Below are 21,735 nucleotides of genomic sequence, written 5' to 3'. Positions count from 1 at the left end.
AAATCACCCCCTTTCCCAATTTCACATATAAAATATATAATCAATAAACAAACATCACATATTGCCATGTCAGAAAAATGATGATTACACTTACCGGTAATCGGATTTTCCTGACCCCACGACAGCACCACTGAGAGATGGCTCCGCCTCCAAGGACAGGAAACCTGTAGCATAAAAAAGGTGGAGCCACTCTCCCACCTCAGTGGGTTTACAGAGTATGAGAGGGACTCCCCTTTTGGTTAATACAATATCTAAATCCTTTTTTTTTTTTTTTTTTTTTTTTTTTTTTTTCATATCACCACGTGAAATCTTAACACCAACCACCACCTTAGGGAGGGAATTAGATGGGTGCTGTCGTGGGGTCAGGAAAATCCGATTACCGGTAAGTGTAATCATCATTTTTCCCCTCCCCCACGACAGCACCACTGAGAGAGATTTCATAGAATCTAAGGGTGGGTACCAACTTCTAACACCTTTGTGCCGAAAAGGAGGTCAGATATAGAATCAAGTTGTAATCTATAGTGCCTATAAAAGGTAGATGGAGAAGCCCAGGTGGCAGCTCTACAGATCTGATCAACTGACACACTGGACCTTTCTGCCCAGGAGGTAGATACCGCTCTGGTAGAGTGAGCCTTCAAGGATAGTGGAGGAGAAACCCCAGAACAAGAGTATGCTAGAGAAATCAGCTCTCGAATCCATCTAGCGATGGTACTCTTAGAGGCAGCATTACCTCTCCTAACCCCCGCATGTAGGATCAACAAAGATGAGGACTTTCTCCAGTCCCTGGATCTTTCTAGGTACTGGATCAGGCACCTTCTTACATCTAGGAGATGCCATTTCTCTTCATCCTCATTCTTTGGATCTGGAAAAAAAACTGGGAGAACTATCTCCTGTAACCTGTTGGTCTTAGAAGGGACTTTAGGAACGAATTTGGGGTCTGGCCTTAACACTACCCTATCCTCTCGTATAGTCATAAACGGTGGATTAATGGACAGGGCCTGGATCTCACTAACTCTTCGTGCTGAAGTGAGGGCTATCAGAATCACCAGTTTCAGAGTTAGATTTTTTATGGAGCTATCCTCGATAGGCTCAAATGGATGACAAGTTAAGGCTTTCAGAACTAAATTCAGATCCCAGGGAGGAAACCTAGGCCCCCTCACTGGAACAATCCTATCTACTGCCCTGAAAAATCTGACTATCCAGGGATCCATGGCCAGACTTCTACCACTTAATCCCGAGAGGGCTGAAACTTGAACCTTTAGGGTGCTTTTCGCTAAACCTAAGGTTAATCCCTGTTGTAAAAATTCCAACACCTGTCTAGTGGAAATCCTTTCTGGCCAAACATTAATGTCGAGGCCTGAAAAGGATAAGAATTTTCTCCAAATTCTAGCATAAATCGTGTTGGTCACTTTTTTCCTGCTTTTCAGAATTGTGGAAACGAGAGCCTCTGAAAAACCTTCCCTGATTAAGTGTGCCCTTTCAATCTCCAAGCAGTGAGATGGAGGGACTCTACCTCCGGATGCATTACTGGGCCCTGCCTTAGGAGATTCGGGATCTCGGGGAGAACCCAAGGTTCCACTACCGACATGGACCTGAGGAGGGAGAACCATGCCCTCTTTGGCCAAAAGGGGGCGACCACTATCATGTCCGACCTCTCCTCTCTGATTTTCCTGAGCACTCTGGGAAGGAGCTGAAGAGGGGGAAAGGCATACCCTAGATGAAACTTCCATTCCAAAAGGAAGGCATCCACCCCAACCGGAGATTCGTAAGGGTTGAGAGAGCAAAATTTCTCCACCTGCCTGTTCTCTCTGGTGGCAAAGAGGTCTATCTCTGGGACCCCCCATAATCTTACAATTTTTGCAAATATCAAGGGATCTAGAGACCATTCTCCCTGTCTTAATCGGTGGCGACTCAGAAAGTCGGCCTGGACATTCTCCCTTCCTCTTATATGAAGAGCGGATATGTGTGTCACCTGACTTCTTATCTCCCAAAATATCAACTCTGTCTCCCTCATTAAAGATCGGGATCTCGTACCTCCCTGACGGTTCAGGTATGCCACTACCGTCCTGTTGTCTGACATGATCCTGACATGCTGGTGATGAATCTCTGGAAGGGCTGCTCTTAGGGCCAATAACACTGCTCTCAACTCCTTCCTGTTTGAAGAGAATAGTCTCTGTAACGGGGACCACCTTCCCTGCCTTAACTGATCTTGGAAGTGTGCCCCCCACCCCCATGGGCTGGCATCTGTCGTAATGACTACCGGATCTGGGTAATTCCATGGGATACCCTGATCTAAATTCTTTACCTCCAACCACCAGTTGAGGGAGATAAGAGTCCTCCTGCACAGATTCATCTGGGAGTCCAAGGTAATCTCCTTCCGTCCAGTTACCTGCAAAATATTCTCCTGCAACTGTCTTGAATGGAACTGTGCCCACTGGACCGCTGGTATACAAGCTGTCATCAAGCCTAATAGAGACATGGCTTTCCGGACCGACATTCCCGGATTTTTCTGAGCTTTCCGGGCCTCGTTCCGAATTTTCTCTATTTTCTCTACTGGAAGAAAGGTCCTCTGTCGCAGGGAATCTAGCCGCAATCCCAAAAAGGTCTGTACCGTGCTGGGTTCTAATCTGGATTTTTTCATATTGATCATCCACCCCAGATGCTCTAGAATCCGAATCACTCTCTGGACAGATTTCTGACACTTCTCTTGTGATTCTGCTATTATTAAAAAATCGTCTAGATACGGCAGGAAAAGAATATCCTCCTTGCGGATAAATGAGGCCACTTCTGCCATTACCTTGGTGAAGGTTCTTGGTGCGCTTGATAGTCCGAAAGGCATAGCCTGGAACTGTAGATGTCTGGTCCTGCCCTTTCTGACTACCGCCACCCTCAGGAATTTCTGGAAGAAAGGATGCACCGGAATATGCAGATATGCATCTTTTAGGTCTAACACTGCCATGAAACACCCTTGGAAGACTAAATGAATTGCCGATTTTATGGTCTCCATTTTGAATTTTTTTATGACTAGGGATTTGTTTAATTGTCTTAAATTTATTATAGTCCGAAATGAACCGTCCGGTTTTTTCACCAAAAACAGAGTCGAGTAAAAACCTCTCCCCCACTCCATTTCTGGTACTGGTATCAACACCTTCTTGACTATTAATTGATCTACCTCTTCTGTCAATCTTTTGGATTCTCTGGTGACCACAAATCTTTGTGGGTAATGTCTCTTGAATTGCAGTCTTAAACCTTCCATCATAATATTTGTGACCCAAATGCCTGCTACATCTTTCCAGGCAGGAAGGAAGAATCTTAATCTCCCCCCTACCTGTAGTCTGGCGTCATTTTTTGGACATCTTATCCTTCTGGGAGGAGGAGTTCCCGAACATAAAGCCCCTACCTCCTGACCCCCTGGGTCTGGTGAATTGATCCCTGTCTCCTGACTGTCCTCTTCCCTGAAATCTTGATGTATTCCGAAAGGGACGCCTGTAGGGTCTAAATTGTGAAAAAGAGGATTCCTGTGGCATCCTCTTTTTCCTATCCGCTGCTTTCTCTAGGAGAGCATCCAGCTCTGGGCCAAACAGGAATTGACCCTGACAGGGAATACCACATAAGCGCTGCTTAGAAGCCATGTCTCCTCCCCTCCAGTTCTTCAGCCATAAAGCTCTACGGCCTGAATTAGAGATGGAAGCAGACCTGGCCGATAAACGAACCGCCTCAACCGAGGCGTCGGATAAAAAATCCGCCGCCTTCTGTAAGGTGGGTAAAGAAGCTAGAATTTGTTCCCTAGGACACTTGTCCCTTAGCTGTCCTTCTAGTCTTTCAAGCCAGATGGCTAATGACCTAGCTGTGACCGTTGCGGCTATGTTGGGCCTGAAGGAAGCCGTAGATGCCTCCCATGTATTTTTAAGGCAAGAGTCTATTTTTTTATCTAATGGATCCTTCAAAAACCCCATATCTTCAAATGGTAGGGAAGATCTTCTGGACACCTTGGATATTGCCACATCTAATTTGGGCGCTTTGTCCCAGGACGTAGTGGCCTCTTCCTCAAAAGGGTATTTTCTTTTGAAATTTTTACTTATAAACGCCTTTCTGTCAGGTTTTTTCCATTCCTGATCTATTAGGGCTGAAATGCTTTTATGTAAGGGAAAACATCTCTTTTTCTTTTCCCGTAGTCCCTCAAAAACTGTATCGGCCATGGATATGTCCTCTCTGACGTCTTCCAATTCCAAAGTAGCTCTAATGGTCTTCAGGAGTTTTTCTGTATCCGTTACTGGAAACAGAAATTTTTTCTCTTTCTCGTCTTCTGATAAGGATGAATCCTCAGACTCTTCATCCCTATCCTCCTCACTATCATCTACTGACTCCACCTCTGAATCTACTCTTTCCGTTGCTTTTTTAGGTTTTTTTGAGGTTTTAAGGGACTCCTTAACCTCCGATCTAATGAGTGCTCTAATACCCTTCATAAAATTCGGGGATTCTTCTGCCAGTGTTCTGTCAATACATTCCTGGCATAGTTTTTTAGAATAAGATGAGGACAAGGGGCATCTACATAGTGCACATTCCTTATTCTTTCTCTTTGATGCGACCTTTTTAGGTGGTACCTAAGAAATGACAGCAGATACAAAGAACACCATCAGTATTTATATCAACCGTTGCCTCTTACCCCTTCAGAAGATTCTATACCGGCATCTGCTTTTCAGCGTCCACTTCTTCTGACCTCTTGTCCTCCTCCATAATATACCTAGAGGCATAGAGGTTTTTAGGAAAAATATGAAGCAGGGAACAGCACCTCTCCTTGGAGAGTTCCACATGTTCCCCGGGAGCTTTCTTGTGCCAGAAGTCACCAACCTGGTCCGGATGCAGAGTGCTTTCTGAAAGGAAAAATGACTAGCAGCCCAGCGTTAGGAGAAATCTCTGCAGGTTCAATGGTGCCTGCCAACACTGAGAACGCTGCACCGCCTGGTCTCCCCTTTTATTTCCGGTCATCTGACCGGAACTTGTATCTGGAACGCACGTCTCACCTCTGTGACGTCATTCCGCGACTTCCGGTTCCTGCTCCGGTGCGTTCCACTGCTCCTGCGTCGGCAGTCTGCAGCACACACGTGCGCACCCGGAACTATCGCCCTCTGGCGTGTTCCATGCGAGCCGCTCGTGCGGCCCCACGCGGTCTCACTCCTTTGAGGGACCGGTGTCCTCAGCCTCTGGAATGAAGAATCGGCCCCGGACCGACCTCCATCGTCCCTAAACAGACCCGGCACCCGGTCTCAGGCTGGTAAGACCCATGACTCTCTAGGCTTTCCTAGGACTTCCAAGCCATGGGCCTCCTAGAAATAAAAACTACAAGTCTCCTGCTCCAGGGACAGGAAACCTCACTGAGGTGGGAGAGTGGCTCCACCTTTTTTATGCTACAGGTTTCCTGTCCTTGGAGGCGGAGCCATCTCTCAGTGGTGCTGTCGTGGGGGAGGGGAAAAGTCCAAACTATTAAAGTATAAAAAATAAATCAATGCAGTGAACACCGGAACAGAAAAAAAAAACAACTAAAAAGACTGCCCGATTCGCCATTTTTTAAAAATGCGGAATGCACGTGGCTTTTTTGGTTTATTTTTTTTGCATGGTATCGAATGGCATCGAGTATTGCAATACTTCATGGAATCGAAATCGAATAAAAAATTTGGTATTGCAACAACTCTAGAGGACAGAGCTGCACAATATGTCCTATGAATTTTTGCACTGGCTTTTACTTACTAATATTAATAAATTCATGTTTCGGCTGGTTTTCTAGTCGGGAGAACAGTATTATACACATTTGTGGTCTATGTGGGCTGACCAACTGCACAATATTACCTCTCAGTATGGATGGCAACCTTCTATGAATGTAGCACTGGCTATTTACTATGTATTCACTACTAGTCATCACTATTCATGTATATTCTGTATTGGAGTAGAACATTCCATATATTGATATCTGTGGGTATCTAACCAAATATAGATTTGTTATTCCAGTGATAGATAGATAGATAGATAGATAGATAGATAGATAGATAGATAGATAGATAGATAGATAGATAGATAGATAGATATATTACATGTGGTGTTTTTTGGATATACAGGGATACATCTTATGGGTACTGATCATACATTTGTCACTTACCCTGTGCATAGATCACTTATGAGGGGAGGGGGGGGGGGGACACACAACTTTTTACAGGGCATTAAAATGGGTGTTAAGGGGTTGTCCGGTTTCAGATAATGATGACCTATGCTCAGGACAGGTCAGCAATATCATATTGGAGGGGGGCTGACTCCTGGCACCCTCCTCCGATCAGCTATTTGAAGAGACCACATGTGAGCTCGAAATTGCAGCGGCGAGCAGTAAAGATCGACCGATAGATTTTTTTTTTTTTAGGGCCGATAACGATACTAATAACTTGTGAACTTTCAGGCCGATAATTTATACCAATATTCTGTGAATTTTCATTTTTGAAAAAAATAAAAATTCCTACACAAATCTGCTGAAAATGAATTTTTTATTTTTTTTTGTAAATCTCTTTTATACTTAATATTTTGGTGTTTTTTTTAAACTTTTAGCCCCCTTAGGGACTAGAATCCTTGTCCTATTCACCCTGATAGAGCTCTAGCAGGGTGAATAGGATCTCACACTGTCCCTGCTGCTCTGTGCTTTGTGCACACAGCAGCATGGAGCTGAACATGGCAGCCAGGGCGTCAATAGCATCCTGGCTGCCATGGTAACCGATTGGAGCCCCAGGATTACACTGCTGGGGCTCCGATCGGAGGAGGAGGGGAGAGGGGACCCTGTGGCCACTGCCACCAATGATTAATACTTGGGGGGCGCACTGCGCCACCAATGAAGATAAATCTCTCATTTATTCATATACAGGAGGCGGGAGCTGGCTGCAGAATCACATAGCCGGCTCCCGACCTCTATGAGCGGTAGCTGCGATCCACGGCACCTGAGGGGTTAACTACCGCGGATCGCAGCTACCGCTCAGAGGTCGGGAGCCGGCTATGTGATTCTGCAGCCAGCTCCCACCTCCTGTTCAATTTAAAACGAATGAGTAAGGCCCCTTTCACACGGGCGAGTATTCCGCGCGGATGCGATGCGTGAGGTGAACGCATTGCAGCCGCACTGTATACCGACCCATTCATTTCTATGGGGCTGTTCACATGAGCGGTGATTTTCACGCATCACTTGTGCGTTGCGTGAAAATCGTAGCATGCTCTATATTCACGCAACGCTATGTTTTTCACGCAACGCAGGCCCTATAGAAGTGAATGGGGTTGCGTGAAAATCGCAAGCATCCGCAAGCAAGTGAGGATGCGGTGCGATTTTCACGCATGGTTGCTAGGTTACAGTCTATTCACTGTATTATTTTCCCTTATAACATGGTTATAAGGGAAAATAATAGCATTCTGAATACAGAATGCTTAGTAGGTGATCAATTGAGGGTTAAAAAAAATGTACTTCTTAAAAGATGAACTATCGGCTAGGACCTGTGGTGACGTCAGATCACATGCTCCAATCACATGGTCCATCAGGTGATGGACCATGTGATTGGAGCATGTGATCTGACGTCACCAAAGGTCCTTTAGCCCACAGCTCATCATTAAAGAAGTAAAGAAGAGACCGGGAACTACGCGAACAAGATGAGAAGGCGAGTTAATTTTTTTATATTTTTTTAACCCTCAATTGATCACCTACTAAGCATTCTGTATTCAGAATGCTATTATTTTCCCTTATAACCATGTTATAAGGGAAAATAATAACATCTACACAACACCTAACCCAAGCCCGAACTTCTGTGAAGAAGTTCGGGTAGCAAACATGCGTGATTTTTCTCACAAGAGTGCAAAACGCATTACAATGTTTTGCACTCGCGCGGAAAAATCGCGGGTGTTCCCGCAACGCACCCGCACATTTTCCTGCAACGCCCGTGTGAAAGAGGCCTAAGTTAACATCATTGGTGGCGCAGTGGCCACAGCCCCTCCCCTCCTCTTGTCTTCTCTTCTCATTGGCGGCAGCGGCATCACAGGGGGGAGGGAGACACTGCTTCCTTCTCCCCTGTGCTGCTGAGGGAACCCGGAGAGCGATGAGAGCAGCGCGATCCTTGTTCCCCATACGTTATCGGAATATCGGCAAAATAGATACCGATAACTGTCAAAATCCTGAATATCGGCTGATATCGCTAAAACCAATAATCGGCCGATCCCTAGCGAGCAGATGTCATAACAGCTCCTACGTCCTATTCAGTTGACTAGGACATAGTGTAACTACAATCCCTTACCATTAAAGTAAGCGCTGCAATCCCTTCAAACAGCTGACCGGTGGGAGTGCCGGCAGTCGTACCCTAGCCAGACATTGATGACCTACCCTGAAGATAGGTCATCAATATGGGAAGAGGAGAACCCCCTTAATGCTGACAGAACTGTGCGATTACCAACGACAAGAGAAATCACATGTAAGTGCATTTATTTACTGTGGTTTTGGAAAATGCAACCAGTGGTGATCCCAGCAGTCAGACCCACACTAATCACAAAGTAACGGTATATCCTAGAGTGATGTGATTGCTTGAGACGGGGATAATCCTTTTGGATGTAACCAGATTAAAGATAAAATAAAAGTCAATTTACCTCTCCCAAAACTTCCCAAGTCTCCTCCAGCCTTAGCAGAACTGCAGTCACTAAACTGAGAGGCCAGGGCTTCAAAGTCCTCCTCTCCAGATTTCATCTTCTGTATGTAGCCTGAGAAAAACACAAATAAACCCCTTAGAGGCACCGTCCAGAACTTATTTCCATGTGACATTTTTTTATTTTTATTTTTTCAATCAACAATGTTGTATGCGGCTCATTTTTACATTCGGCTACTTTCACACTCTCCTTTGGTGCGGATCCGTCATGGATCTGCACAGACGGATCCGTTCGGATGATACAACCGTCTGCATCCGTTCAGAACGGATCCGTTTGTATTATCTGTAACAGCCATGACGGATCCATCTTGAACACCATTGAAAGTCAAATGGAGGACGGATCCGTTTTCTATTGTGACAGATTTTCACTGACGCTTGGCTCAGTTTTATCAGACGGACACCAAAACGCTGCAAGTAGAGTTTTGGTGTTCACCTTCAAAGCGGAATGGAGACGGAAAGGAGCCAAACTGAGCGGATCCTAATCCATTCAGAATGCATTAAGGGCAAAACTGATCCGTTTTGGACGGCTCGTGAGAGCCCTGAACGGATCTCACAAACGGAAAGCCAAAACACGTGTGTGAAAGTAGCCTTATACATTTCATTTTGTTCCAAGAAACAATGAAAAATAAAGGGTTTTTTTGTTCAATATGCAAATGGGTTGTCCCAAGCCCTTAAGTGCGCCCCATCTCTGACACTACTCTGCCAGCCTGGCTTCTTAACCGTCCTCTTGCGCCGATGTTGTGAAAGGAGCTGTGAAAAACTGAAAGGTGGAATCCGATTGGTTGCCATGGGCAACTAAGCCAGTTCTACTTTACACCAGTTTGATAAATCTCCCCCATAGTGTCGTATGCACAGACCACCATGTATAGCCAAGTCTGGTAAGTGGACATGGCATTTGGCCCTCCCTGCAGTGAACATGGGCACAAGTCCCTTGCAAACGAAGGACACAGTATTCCATTAACCCAGTTGACCCTCACTGGGTAATCTTGTCAAGGGCATACATGATTCGTCAGGTTTTCCCACTGCTCCTGTTGGTCTAGGGCTGAAGTTACTGGAATAGCCCTTTAAGCCCCCCCCCCCCCCCCCCCCTTCCCCAAGTCTGACTGGACAGTTTGTTGTGTGACTAGACCAGGGATGGGCAAACTGCGGCTCTCCAGCTGTTGTAAAACTACAAATCCCATCATGCCCTGCTGTCGGCATACTGGGAGTTGTAGTTTTTACAACAGCTGGAGAGCCGCAGTTTGCCCATCCCTGGTCTAGACAGACTGAGGATGCTGGGACACATTGCTGGAGGTCGTACGCGCAAGTTGTCGTTTTCCTCTGTGCCATTTTGGAGGTGCATATTATATATATGACCAAGATCGATTTTAATGCATTCATTGGAAAGTGGAATAAACACAAAAACAGCAATTCTGGGATTTCACCGTTTTCTACGTTGTTCATGATGCAGAAAAAAAAAAAAAAGTGATTATATTGTACGGGTCGGAGAGATCACAATATATAACTTGTTTTTTTTCCTCTGTAAATAAACAGTGTAAATTTGGGGATCTGTAGCCTTTATTTTCTACCCCCCCCCCCCCCCCAATTTCTTTTTGTCCCAAAAGGGGGCGCTTAAGATGCTCTCCTCTGATGGCTCATATATATACTGCAATATTTCTGTATTATGCAAGTTACTGTAAAAACTAAAATTATGTCTACTCTGCCTTTGGCATTGGTACGTGGGCGGCCAAAAGGATATTGTTATCCCCTGGCTGCCATAGTAACCCCTCGGCCCCCTTATGATCACTAATGGGATGAGAGGGAGCCTCCCCCCCCCTCTCTCTAAACCCTTAGATCCAGGAGCGAGCGCAGGGGCTAGATGTACAACGCAGTTTCTGAACCTGCACCATCACAGCGCTGTACTACTGCGCCACTTAGCGTTAAAACTACCTACCAGGCACAACATAACTGAACTGCAGACGAAGGGCTGGGCGGGGTAGAAACCATATTATATATTCCTCATCAATGGGGTCTCCATTGTGCAGTGGATCCGGCACAGCACCACAACGCAGATGCTAACAAAGCCTAACACGTAGCTCCAATTTTCCTTATTGTCTTTTGCATTTATGGCTGCTCCAGGCATATTACAGGGAAAGTCATAGGGCTCATGCACACAACCGTTGTTTTTCAAGGATCCGCTATTCCGTATTAGAGTTTTTTTTCTCTTCTCTGATTAAAGTCCTCTTCCGTTATTCCACAAGACATATCCGTATGGTTTCCATATGCGATCCGTCTTTTGCAAATCGGAAACAGTAACTTATTAAATCAAACACATGAGCAATATGGACTGGGCATAGCATTTCTACAGTACGGATCCGCAAAATGCAGATGTGTTCCTTGTGTGTTCCGTATTTTTTGCGGACCCATTGACTTGAATGGGGCCTTGGACCGTGATTTGCAGACAATAATAGGACATGCACTACTTTTTTGGGGAACGGAAATACTGAAACTGAATGCACACGGAGTACCTTCCGTTGTTTTTTGCGGACCCATTAAAGTGAATGGTTCCGCTTATGGTCCACAAAGACTGGAACGGAAGTGGAAAGAAAATACATTTGTGTGCATGAGCCCTTACCCTGAAGTGCTCCTTGTATGTCTGCACAGACATTGCTCACATTCTCAGAAGAAGCATCTTTACACGAGGCACTATGCAGATCAGACGTCAAGAAGACCAAACCAGCCCAATGCACCACTAAGCTGTCAGGGGAGTGTCCCCCACCAAGAACGTTCAATAGAAACCAGCAGTAATGTGAATGCAACTCTGCACTATAAACCAGGCTAAGGGTCCATTCACACGTCCGCAATTCTGTTCCGCATTTTGCAGACCCATTCATCTCTATGGGGCTGCCCGGATCTGGAATTGCGGACGTGTGAATGGACCCTTAGCCTGGTTTATAATGCAGAGTTGCATTCACATTACTGCGGGTTAATTCTGTACCAGAACGAGTGGTTTATAGTAATCTTGTGTATCATCTCCTACTAGAAGGCGTATTGCAGGCTGCAAGCAGAAGTGTTGGTGGCGCTCCTAAATCTGTCCTGCGCAGTCTCGCCTGTCATCTGATTCCGACGTCAGTGGGCGGAGCCTGCATGGAGGAGCCGGGGGTAGCCACTGCGGGCAGCAATTGGTATAGAATCATGCTGGGGCGGGCGGCTGCGGATTTTGAAGCGGTCAGTGCACATGACGGCTTCTATGACGTCACAAAATACAGCGGTAATTAGGAAACAGCAATATCGCAGTTTTTTTAATACCGCGGTATATCGTGATACCGGTATCACCCAACCCTACCTCTACACAAGAGTATAGACAGAAAAATGAAAAAAAAAAAATGAAAGTAGACCTATTTGATATTGTTGCGTCCATAACAACCTCTTTAAAAAAAGCACTTGATCTAATGCTGTAAAAAAAAAAAAAAAAAAAATATATATATATATATATATATATATATATACATATACATACACATACATACATACACATACACACACAGCTCAAAAAAAATAAAGGGAACACAAAAATAACACATCCTAGATCTGAATTAAATATTCTTCTGAAATACTTTGTTCTTTACATAGTTGAATGTGCTGACAACAAAATCACACAAAAATAAAAAAAATGGAAATCAAATTTTTTAACCCATGGAGGTCTGGATTTGGAGTCACACAAATTTAAAGTGGAAAAACAAGTCAAAATGAGGCTCAGTAGTGTGTGTGGCCTCCACGTGCCTGTATGACCTCCCTACAACGCCTGTGCATGCTCCTGATGAGGTGGCGGACGGTCTCCTGAGGGATCTCCTCCCAGACCTGGACTAAAGCATCTGCCAACTCCTGGACAGTCTGTGGTGCAACGTGACGTTGGTGGATAGAGCGAGACATGATGTCCCAGATGTGCTCAATTGGATTCAGGTCTGGGGAACGGGCGGGCCAGTCCATAGCATCAATGCCTTCGTCTTGCAGGAACTGCTGACACACTCCAGCCACATGAGGTCTAGCATTGTCTTGCATTAGGAGGAACCCAGGGCCAACCGCACCAGCATATGGTCTCACAAGGGGTCTGAGGATCTCATCTCGGAACCTAATGGCAGTCAGGCTACCTCTGGCGAGCACATGGAGGGCTGTGCGGCCCTCCAAAGAAATGCCACCCCACACCATTACTGACCCAATGCCAAACCGGTCATGCTGGAGGATGTTGCAGGCAGCAGAACGTTCTCCACGGCGTCTCCAGACTCTGTCACGTCTGTCACATGTGCTTAGTGTGAACCTGCTTTCATCTGTGAAGAGCACATGGCGCCAGTGGCGAATTTGCCAATCTTGGTGTTCTCTGGCAAATGCCAAACGTCCTGCACGGTGTTGGGCTGTAAGCACAACCCCCACCTGTGGACGTCGGGCCCTCATAGAGTCTGTTTCTGACCGTTTTGAGCAGACACATGCACATTTGTGGCCTGCTGGAGGTCATTTTGCAGGGCTCTGGCAGTGCTCCTCCTGTTCCTCCTTGCACAAAGGCGGAGGTAGCGGTCCTGCTGCTGGGTTGTTGCCCTCCTATGGCCTCCTCCACGTCTCCTGATGTACTGGCCTGTCTCCTGGTAGCGCCTCCATGCTCTGGACACTACGCTGACAGACACAGCAAACCTTCTTGCCACAGCTCGCATTGATGTGCCATCCTGGATAAGCTGCACTACCTGAGCCACTTGTGTGGGTTGTAGAATCCGTCTTATGCTACCACTAGAGTGAAAGCACCGCCAGCATTCAAAAGTGACCAAAAAACATCAGCCAGGAAGCATAGGAACTGAGAAGTGGTCTGTGGTCACCACCTGCAGAACCACTCCTTTATTGGGGGTGTCTTGCTAATTGCCTATAATTTCCACCTGTTGTCTATCCCATTTGCACAACAGCAAGTGAAATTGATTGTCACTCAGTGTTGCTTCCTAAGTGGACAGTTTGATTTCACAGAAGTGTGATTGACTTGGAGTTACATTGTGTTGTTTAAGGGTTCCCTTTATTTTTTTGAGCAGTGTATATACATACATACACACACACAGTCCTGATCAAAAGTTTAAGAAAAATGGCAAAAAAAAAATCATATTTTCCATTGTTGGATCTTAACAAGGTTCCAAGTAGAGCTTCAACATGCAACAAGAAGAGATGGGAGTGAGACAAAAAAAAATTTGAGCAATTAATTGAAAATAACGATTAAACTGAAACAGGCTGTTTTTTTAGCTGATCCAAATTTTAGGACCACGTGCCTTTAAAAGGCCAAATCTGTGCAAAGATGTGGATTCATTGTCATTTTCTGTCAGGTAGTCGCACGTTGTGATGGCAAAGGCAAAAAAACTCTCCCTTTTTGAACGTGGTCGGGTTGTTGAACTGCATAAGCAGGGTCTCTCACAGCGCGCCATCGCTGCTGAGGTGGGACGCAGTAAGACAGTCATTTGGAATTTCTTAAATGATCCTGAGGGTTATGGAACAAAAAAGTCAAGTGGAAGACCCAAAAAAATTTCACCAGCACTGAGCCGGAGGATCCAGTTGGCTGTCCGTCAAGACACTGGACGATCCTCGACCCAAATTAAGGCCCTTACTGGTGCTGACTGCAGCCCCATAACCATCAGACAACATCTGAGACTGAAGGGCTTCAAAAACAAAAAACGTCTTCAAAGACCTCGTCTCCTTGAACGCCACAGAACTGCTCGTTTGGACTTTGCAAGAGAGCACCAAACATGGGACAGTCAAAGGTGGAAGAAAGTTTTTACCTTGATGGTCCTGATGGTTTCCAACGTTACTGGCATGACAAGCAGATCCCACCTGAGATGTTTTCTACGCGCCACAGTGGAGGGGGCGCCATAATGGTCTGGTGTGCTTTTTCCTTCAGTGGAACAATGGAGCTTCAGGAAGTGCAGGGGCGTCAAACGGCCGCTGGCTATGTCCAGATGTTGTAGAGAGCATTCCTCATGACTGAGGGCCCTCGTCTGTGTGGTGACGACTGGGTTTTTCAACAGGACAACGCTACAGTACACAATGCCCGCAGGACAAGGGACTTCTGATCTAAATCCAATTGAGAACCTTTGGGGATGGATGGGAAGGGAAGTTTACAAAAATGGACAGCAGTTCCAGACAGTAGATGGCCTTCGTGCGGCCGTCTTCACCACTTGGAGAAATGTTCCCACTCACCTCATGGAAACACTTGCATCAAGCATGCCGAAACAAATTTTTGAAGTGATAAACAATAACGGCGGAGCTACTCATTACTGAGTTCATGTTTGGAAGTTGGATTTCTGTTTTTGGGGGGGGGGGGGGGGGGGTTTAGTTTTTTTTTGGAGGTGTGATCCTAAACTTTTGATCAGCTGAAAAACAGCCTGTTTCAGTTTATTCATTGGTTTCATTAAATTGAATGCTCAAAAAATGTTTTGTCTCACTCCCATTTCTTCTTGTTGCATGTTGAAGCTCTACTTGGAACCTTGTTGAGATCCAGAGAGATAAAAATAAATGAGGAGAAATTCACATGTGGAATATTGTAAATTTGGGATTTTTTCTTTTATAAAGGTGAAAAATAATCAACTCAAATTAACCATCGTCATGAAGTACAATGTGATTCGAGAAAATCTCAGAAGTGTTCCAAACTTATTACTACAAAGTGGCACGTCAGATTTCCAAAATTTGGCCTGGCCCTAAAGGAAACCTGTCATCAGCTTTATGATGACAGTACTGAAGGCTGATGAGTGACACCGCTGAAATCAGCATTTCGCAGCATAAAATTGATGACAGGTTTCCTTTAAAGGGGTTGTCTCACTTTAGCAAATGGCATTTATTATGTAGAGAAAGTTAATACAAGACACTTAGGGCTCTTTCACACTTGCCTTGTCTGGATCCATCGTGCGCTCCATTTGCCGGAGGTGCCCGCCGGATCCAGAAAAACGCAAGTGAACTGAAAGCATTTGAAGACGGATCCGTCTTCAAAATGCGTTCAGTGTTACTATGGCACCCAGGACGCTATTAAAGTCCTGGTTGCCATAGTAGGAGCGGGGAGCGGTATACTTACAGTCCGTGCGGCTCCCCGGGCGCTCCAGAATGACGTCAGAGCGCCCCATGCGCATGGATGACGTGATCCATGTGATCACGTCACCCATGCGCGTGGGGCGCCCTGACGTTTTTTTGAGAAAAAAAATAAAAAATGTTCCTACACAAATCTGCTGAAAATTAATGTTTATTGTTAACGTGTATTTTTTATTTTTTTTGTAAATTTTTCATTTATACTTAATATTTTTGTGTTTTTTTTTTTACTAACTTTTAGCCCCCTTAGGGACTAGAACCCTTGTCCTATTCACCCTGACAGATCTCTATCAGGGTGAATAGGAGCTCACACTGTCCCTGCTGATCTGTGCTTTGTGCACACAGCAGCATGGAGCTTACTATGGCAGCCAGGGCTTCAATAGCGTCCTGGCTGCCATGGTAACCGATCGGAGCCCCAGGATTACACTGCTGGGGCTCCGATCGGAGGAGCAGGGGAGAGGGGATCCTGTGGCCACTGCCACCAATGATTAATACTGGGGGGGGGGGGCGCACTGCGCCAATGTTTTTACTATTGGGATGGGGGGCACACTGCGCCACCAGTGATTAATACTGGGGGGCTTGGGGGCGCACTGCGCCACCAATGAAGATAAGTCTCTCAATCATTCATAATATACAGGAGGCGGGAGTTGGCTGCAGAATCACATAGCCGGCTCCCGACCTCTATGAGCGGTAGCTGCGATCCGCGGCACCTAAGGGGTTAACTACCGCAGCTACAGTTCATAGAGGTCGGGAGCCGGCTATGTGATTCTGCAGCCAGCTCCCGCCTCCTGTATATGAATGATTGAGAGACTTATCTTCATTGGTGGAGCGGTGGCCACAGCCCCTCCCCTCCTCTTATCTTCTCTCCTCTCATTGGCGGCAGCAGCAGCACAGGGGGAGGGAGACACTGCTTCCTTCTCCCCTGTGCTGCGGAGGGAACACAGAGAGCGCTGTCAGCAGTGCGTTCTGTGTTCCCCATACGTTATCGGTATATCGGCAAAATAGATGCCGATACCGATAACGGTCAAAATCCTCAATATCGGTAAAACCGATAATCGGTCGATCCCTAATATGGACAATCACAATACATTAGTAAGTGCCTTCTATTAAATTTGTTTACATGATAAATACCATTTTCTGAAGTGAGACAACCCCTTTAAAGGTGAAAAATGGTTCGCTCCTGAAGGTGTTAAAGGGATCACACACTAAGAATTGCTGATGGGACCCCCCATTCAAGAAGGATGGGAGCGCTGCTCTCTGATTTCCCCACATGCAGCACTGCCTTTGTCCATGCCACTGTCTGGTACTTCAGCTCAGCGGCATAGGTGCGCCATTCAGTGCAAAATTCTTGCAACTGACGAGGGCCCCAGAGGTTTCTATGGAATGCAAGCTGCAATTTGTGGATGCAGCGCCGGTCATTTCTCGCTGCTTACCTACCATTAATGAGCTCCAGAGATTCGTCTTTGGTGCGTGTGATTTTCTCCTGCCTCCACGATGAGGGACGTCTGGACTGGCTGTGTTTCACCAGCAGGTGAGAACATCGTACCTTTGCCGGTTCACCTTGCCCATTCTTCCCGCTGGCTGAGGGACGCTCCCACTGGCTGGCATTAGTCATGTGGTTGAAATAATACACACGCCCTACAGTGAAGAAATGAAAAGTTTTCCAATTTTATTTAAAGAAAAGCCTAATCAATGTATAAAAAAAAATAGCAGATAAACACTTTACATTCTGCATGAATTCCACCACATTTTCTGAGAATACAAACGGAATAAGGCAACTTTCACACCTGTGTTAGGTGCGAATCCGTCTAGTATCCGCACAGACGGATCTGCACCGATAATGCAAACGCCTGTATCCGTTCTGAACAGATCCGTTTGCATTATTCTTTCCAAAAAAAGTCTAAGTCAAAACTGATCCGTCTTGACTTACATTGAAAGTCAATGGGGGACGGATCCGTTTTCAATTGCACCATATTGTGTCAGTGAAAACAGATCCATCCCCATTGACTTACATTGTAAGTAAGGACGGATCGGTTTGGCTGCAAGCTGCGTTTTAGTGTCGCAGCCAAACTGATGCATTCTGAACGGATCCTTATCCATTCAGAATGCATTGGGTCTGAACTGATCCGTTTTGGGCCGCTTGTGAGAGCCCTGAAACTGATCTTGCAAGCGGACCCAGAAACGCCAGTGTGAAAGTAGCCTAAGTGGGAAAAGGCATCCGATGGGTGGGGGTCCCATTCCCAGGAATGGAGTATCAGGTCAAGAATGTGCACCACCCTCCATTCACACTATACGGACTGCCAGAAATAGCTGCGTGCTGTCCTGGGCTGTCTCCAGCAGTCCCATAAGGACTAAAAGTAGAAGTGTTGTGCAGTCCATTCATTTGGGGCGGGGGGGGGGGGGGAACAGTTGTCCTACGAAAAATATTCTATAGTTTTTAAACTAGCCCCTGGATCTGAATACTTTTGTGATTGCATGTAATTCCATTTTTTGTATAGTCACCGAGATATTCAATAAAATGTATTTGTACAGCGCCACCTGCTGTTTGTTCTCATTTCTTTGACCTGCTCACTGAGATGGCCGCACATGCTCAGTTTCATCGATAAACTGCCTCCTGAGCCGTGATAGGGAGAGCTGAGACACGCCTCCCGAGCTGTGATAGGGAGAGCTGAGACACGCCTCCCGAGCTGTGATAGGGAGAGCTGAGACACGCCCTCTTAGCTGCAGCAGAATGGACACACTCCCTTTGAGCTGTCAGCTTGATATACATCTTGCAGAGCAATGAATGGGGAGATCTCTGGATCCATGTGAGGTACAGGGCTGGTTCTAACTGTTAGAAAGAGGTTGTCACGTCCCATGTCATTTATTACATTAATACCCCTTTAAGTAAGAGACAGCTGGAAGCTGTAAATAGATTTTCTATGGTGACGGCAGGAGCTTTGCAGGGTCTTGCATAGTATATACAAAGGCTGCACGATATGGGACTTTTGTGTGATTGCGATTGGGGCCCTAAAAATTGCGATAACGATATGCAATATTTTAAGGGAATTGTGCTAGAGGTCTATTTGCTTGGATTTTCCCATATGAGCCGCTGACGCGGCTGGGTAGGACGCCGTTATGGGGTGGATCTGTGGAGGACGCTGTTATGGGGGATGTGTGCTATGACACATAGGGCCATGAGGGGGACCAGCATAAGATGCTATATGTCTTATGCTGCCCCCCCCCATGGCCCTATGTGTCCTAAACTGTGCACATAACTGGCTTTGTGTGAAAAGTATTTTACTAGTGTGTGAAACAAGCTCTCTCCTATTGATAACAGGTCCAGCCTCTGTACTCACTGTCACTATGAATGCGGCAGCGAGCGGGCCGGCCGGCGTGTGACTGACGTCACTTAGTAACGCTCCTCCCACTTCAGGAAGCAGGAGCGTTACTAAGTGCATTCATAGTGACAGTGAGTACAGAGGCGGCCATGTAATCAATAGGAGAGAGATTGTTTCACACACTAGTAAAATACTTTACACACAAAGCCAGTTATGTGCGCGGGGCCCCTTCATATATAATCGCGGCATTTTTGGATCGGCCAAATCGCATTTGCCGATTATCGCGATTAGATTATTTTTTCGATTTATCGTGCAGCCCTAGTATATACATGTACCAGAAAAATAAAATTGAGCTGCAACTCATCCTGGCACAGACAGGGGACAGTACTGCTCATGAGCTACTAGACAACTAATACAGGTGTTTAGCAGTGGCCATGTTTATTGGTTGGATCTCCGACAGGCATTTCATGTTGAGGCTGGTTTTAACTTAAAGGGAACCTGTCATGTGGATATTTGATTATAATCTAACTAATTATATACAATCATTAACTACTAAAAAGTGCCTTAGATGTATTCACTTACTGGTGTGACAGATGGTTACCTCATAATATACACACAAAGATGCCGCATGCTAATGAGCTGATTTGAGTCCAGCGTGATGTCATTGAGTCCAGCGTATATTTAATTAACAGCTATAGCCACTCCCCTGCTGATTCATATGGAAAATAACTGTCAATCAGCAGCAGGTGGGCGGGGAGAGTCAGGAGCTCATGAATATTCAGGACTCATCATTATCAGCTGGAGCTTTTGAATACAAGATGTTGGCAGATTGACTGGGTCAATTAAAGAAAGTGACCCAGCATTGTGCTAAGAGAATCAGTCACTTATTTATGTTGCCCTTAGTTAGGACACCATAAAACTGGTGACGGGTTCCCTTTAAGTTGGCCAAGGAAAGACCACTGTATGTTGAAAATATTGTACCCTGATCACTGTACTACACATTGGTGATCGCTCCCTGTCAGGCTGCTCAGCCATAATGACAGGCAGGAGCACATCATTACCATCTATTGTAGAGCAGTGTAGTGAGGACATGCCCCCTCACCCCCTAGGCAGCTCTGCAACTTAAGTCAACCAGTCCTGACCAATTTTTAGGTCAGGTTGCTGGCAGCCATTTTCAATAATTCCCTTTTAATATTGATTACCTATCCTCGGGATAGGTCACCAACATCAGATCAGTGGGGGTTCAACACCCAGCACTCTCACGATCAGTTGTTTGTGGAGGCCGCGACGATCCAAGCACAGCACCATGCACTGTATAGCAGCTGCGCTTGGTACTGCAGCACAGCCCCATTCACTTGAATCAGACTGAGCTGCGCCTAAGAGATGTGACCTCTTCACACGGCTGATCAGCAGGGGTTTCGGGAGTCAGACCCCAACCGATTACATACAGATGACCCATCAATATCACAATCTCAGATAACCCTTTTTAGACTTGTATCCGGTCAGTGAATGGGAACATTTTTTGCACCAGAGTGATGCCCAGCAGCAGAATGAGACGTGGATTACTTCCATTTGCCCGGTCACACCTGTACTTGCCATCAGAAACAGTTGCGGCCATCCGTTTGGGGATGCGGGAGCTGGGCCACACCTCGTGCGGACACATGTATCATGTCCTGCAGACACAACTCCAGGGTTCATTAGAAGAGAAGGCTCTGATACAAAGACACAAGGTGTGCGGCACATTTCCAGGAAGGGGGGGGGTCGCAGCCACTACACTGTGGATGGAGCAGTGTGGTGGAGGCGCTTGTTTCTAGCACTGGAACTACCGTACAACAGATGATTGTCGAGGGTCCCAGGAGTCAGACTCCTGCAGACCTGGCAATAATGTCCTATCCTAAGGACAGGCCATCAAGGGTTGACTACACACAGACCATGGGAAACACTGCTCCCGGTCCACCGCTGGTCCCCTGAACTGCCTACATTATAGTGTTTGTCAGTTCATATCACATGACGAAGAGTACAGGACAATAGACCCGCAATGTGATAGGGACTAGTCGGTCCCAACGGAGCAGAAGAACGTATGACTAAGACCAAACATATCACCCGAGTCATGCTCTTCCAACGTCACCCTGCACTGGGCTCGAGGTCCATGCACCACTTCTGGTGGTGGCGTCTATCCCTTTCTCAGCAGGAACAGTGCCATACAACGGTCTACTCTAGCCGGCAAAAGTGACAGAACGGCTGAGAGATCCCTCAGACGGCAGTGTGAAGGCACCGAATCGGTCTTGACCACAGGTTTCTTTCAAACCTGACCATCAGTCTGTCCCATCCAAAACTGGGAAAACAACAGCACCGTAAATTCTTATTTTGCATTGGGTATTTTTAGGCGTTTGCCCCTTGAAAAGCATTCTGCAGAGCGGTGAAATTGTGGCACTCTGGACGGTCTCCTTATCTTTCATAGACCCGTACAAAGCAAGCTTCAACCCACCACTTCTAGAAGAACTCCTGGAAAATTTAATGGGATGGACGTAGTATAAAACGGCTTGTGGTTCATGGTCACTGACCACAAAACCAAGGTGGTGCCCCCTTTATTTTGGGCTCTGCAGCAGTGTATATGCTGAGGCAGG

General features: G+C 46.1%; 1 protein-coding gene across 1 annotated transcript in view; it reads right to left on the bottom strand.

The window, feature by feature from the left end:
* PIN1 (peptidylprolyl cis/trans isomerase, NIMA-interacting 1) overlaps positions 1–21,735 on the bottom strand; it is a 28,380-nt gene that overhangs the window by 5,538 nt on the left and 1,107 nt on the right. The window contains exons 2-3 of the mRNA XM_040415936.1: positions 17,226–17,426; positions 8,653–8,763 (exon numbers count right to left, since the gene is read on the bottom strand). Of these exons, the coding sequence (XP_040271870.1) occupies positions 8,653–8,763; positions 17,226–17,426 (312 nt within the window). The remainder of the gene's footprint in view (positions 1–8,652; positions 8,764–17,225; positions 17,427–21,735) is intronic.

Source organism: Bufo bufo, chromosome 1 (genome assembly GCF_905171765.1).
Source record: "Bufo bufo chromosome 1, aBufBuf1.1, whole genome shotgun sequence".
NCBI lineage: Eukaryota > Metazoa > Chordata > Amphibia > Anura > Bufonidae > Bufo > Bufo bufo.
This window is presented reverse-complemented; position numbering and strand designations above follow the sequence as displayed.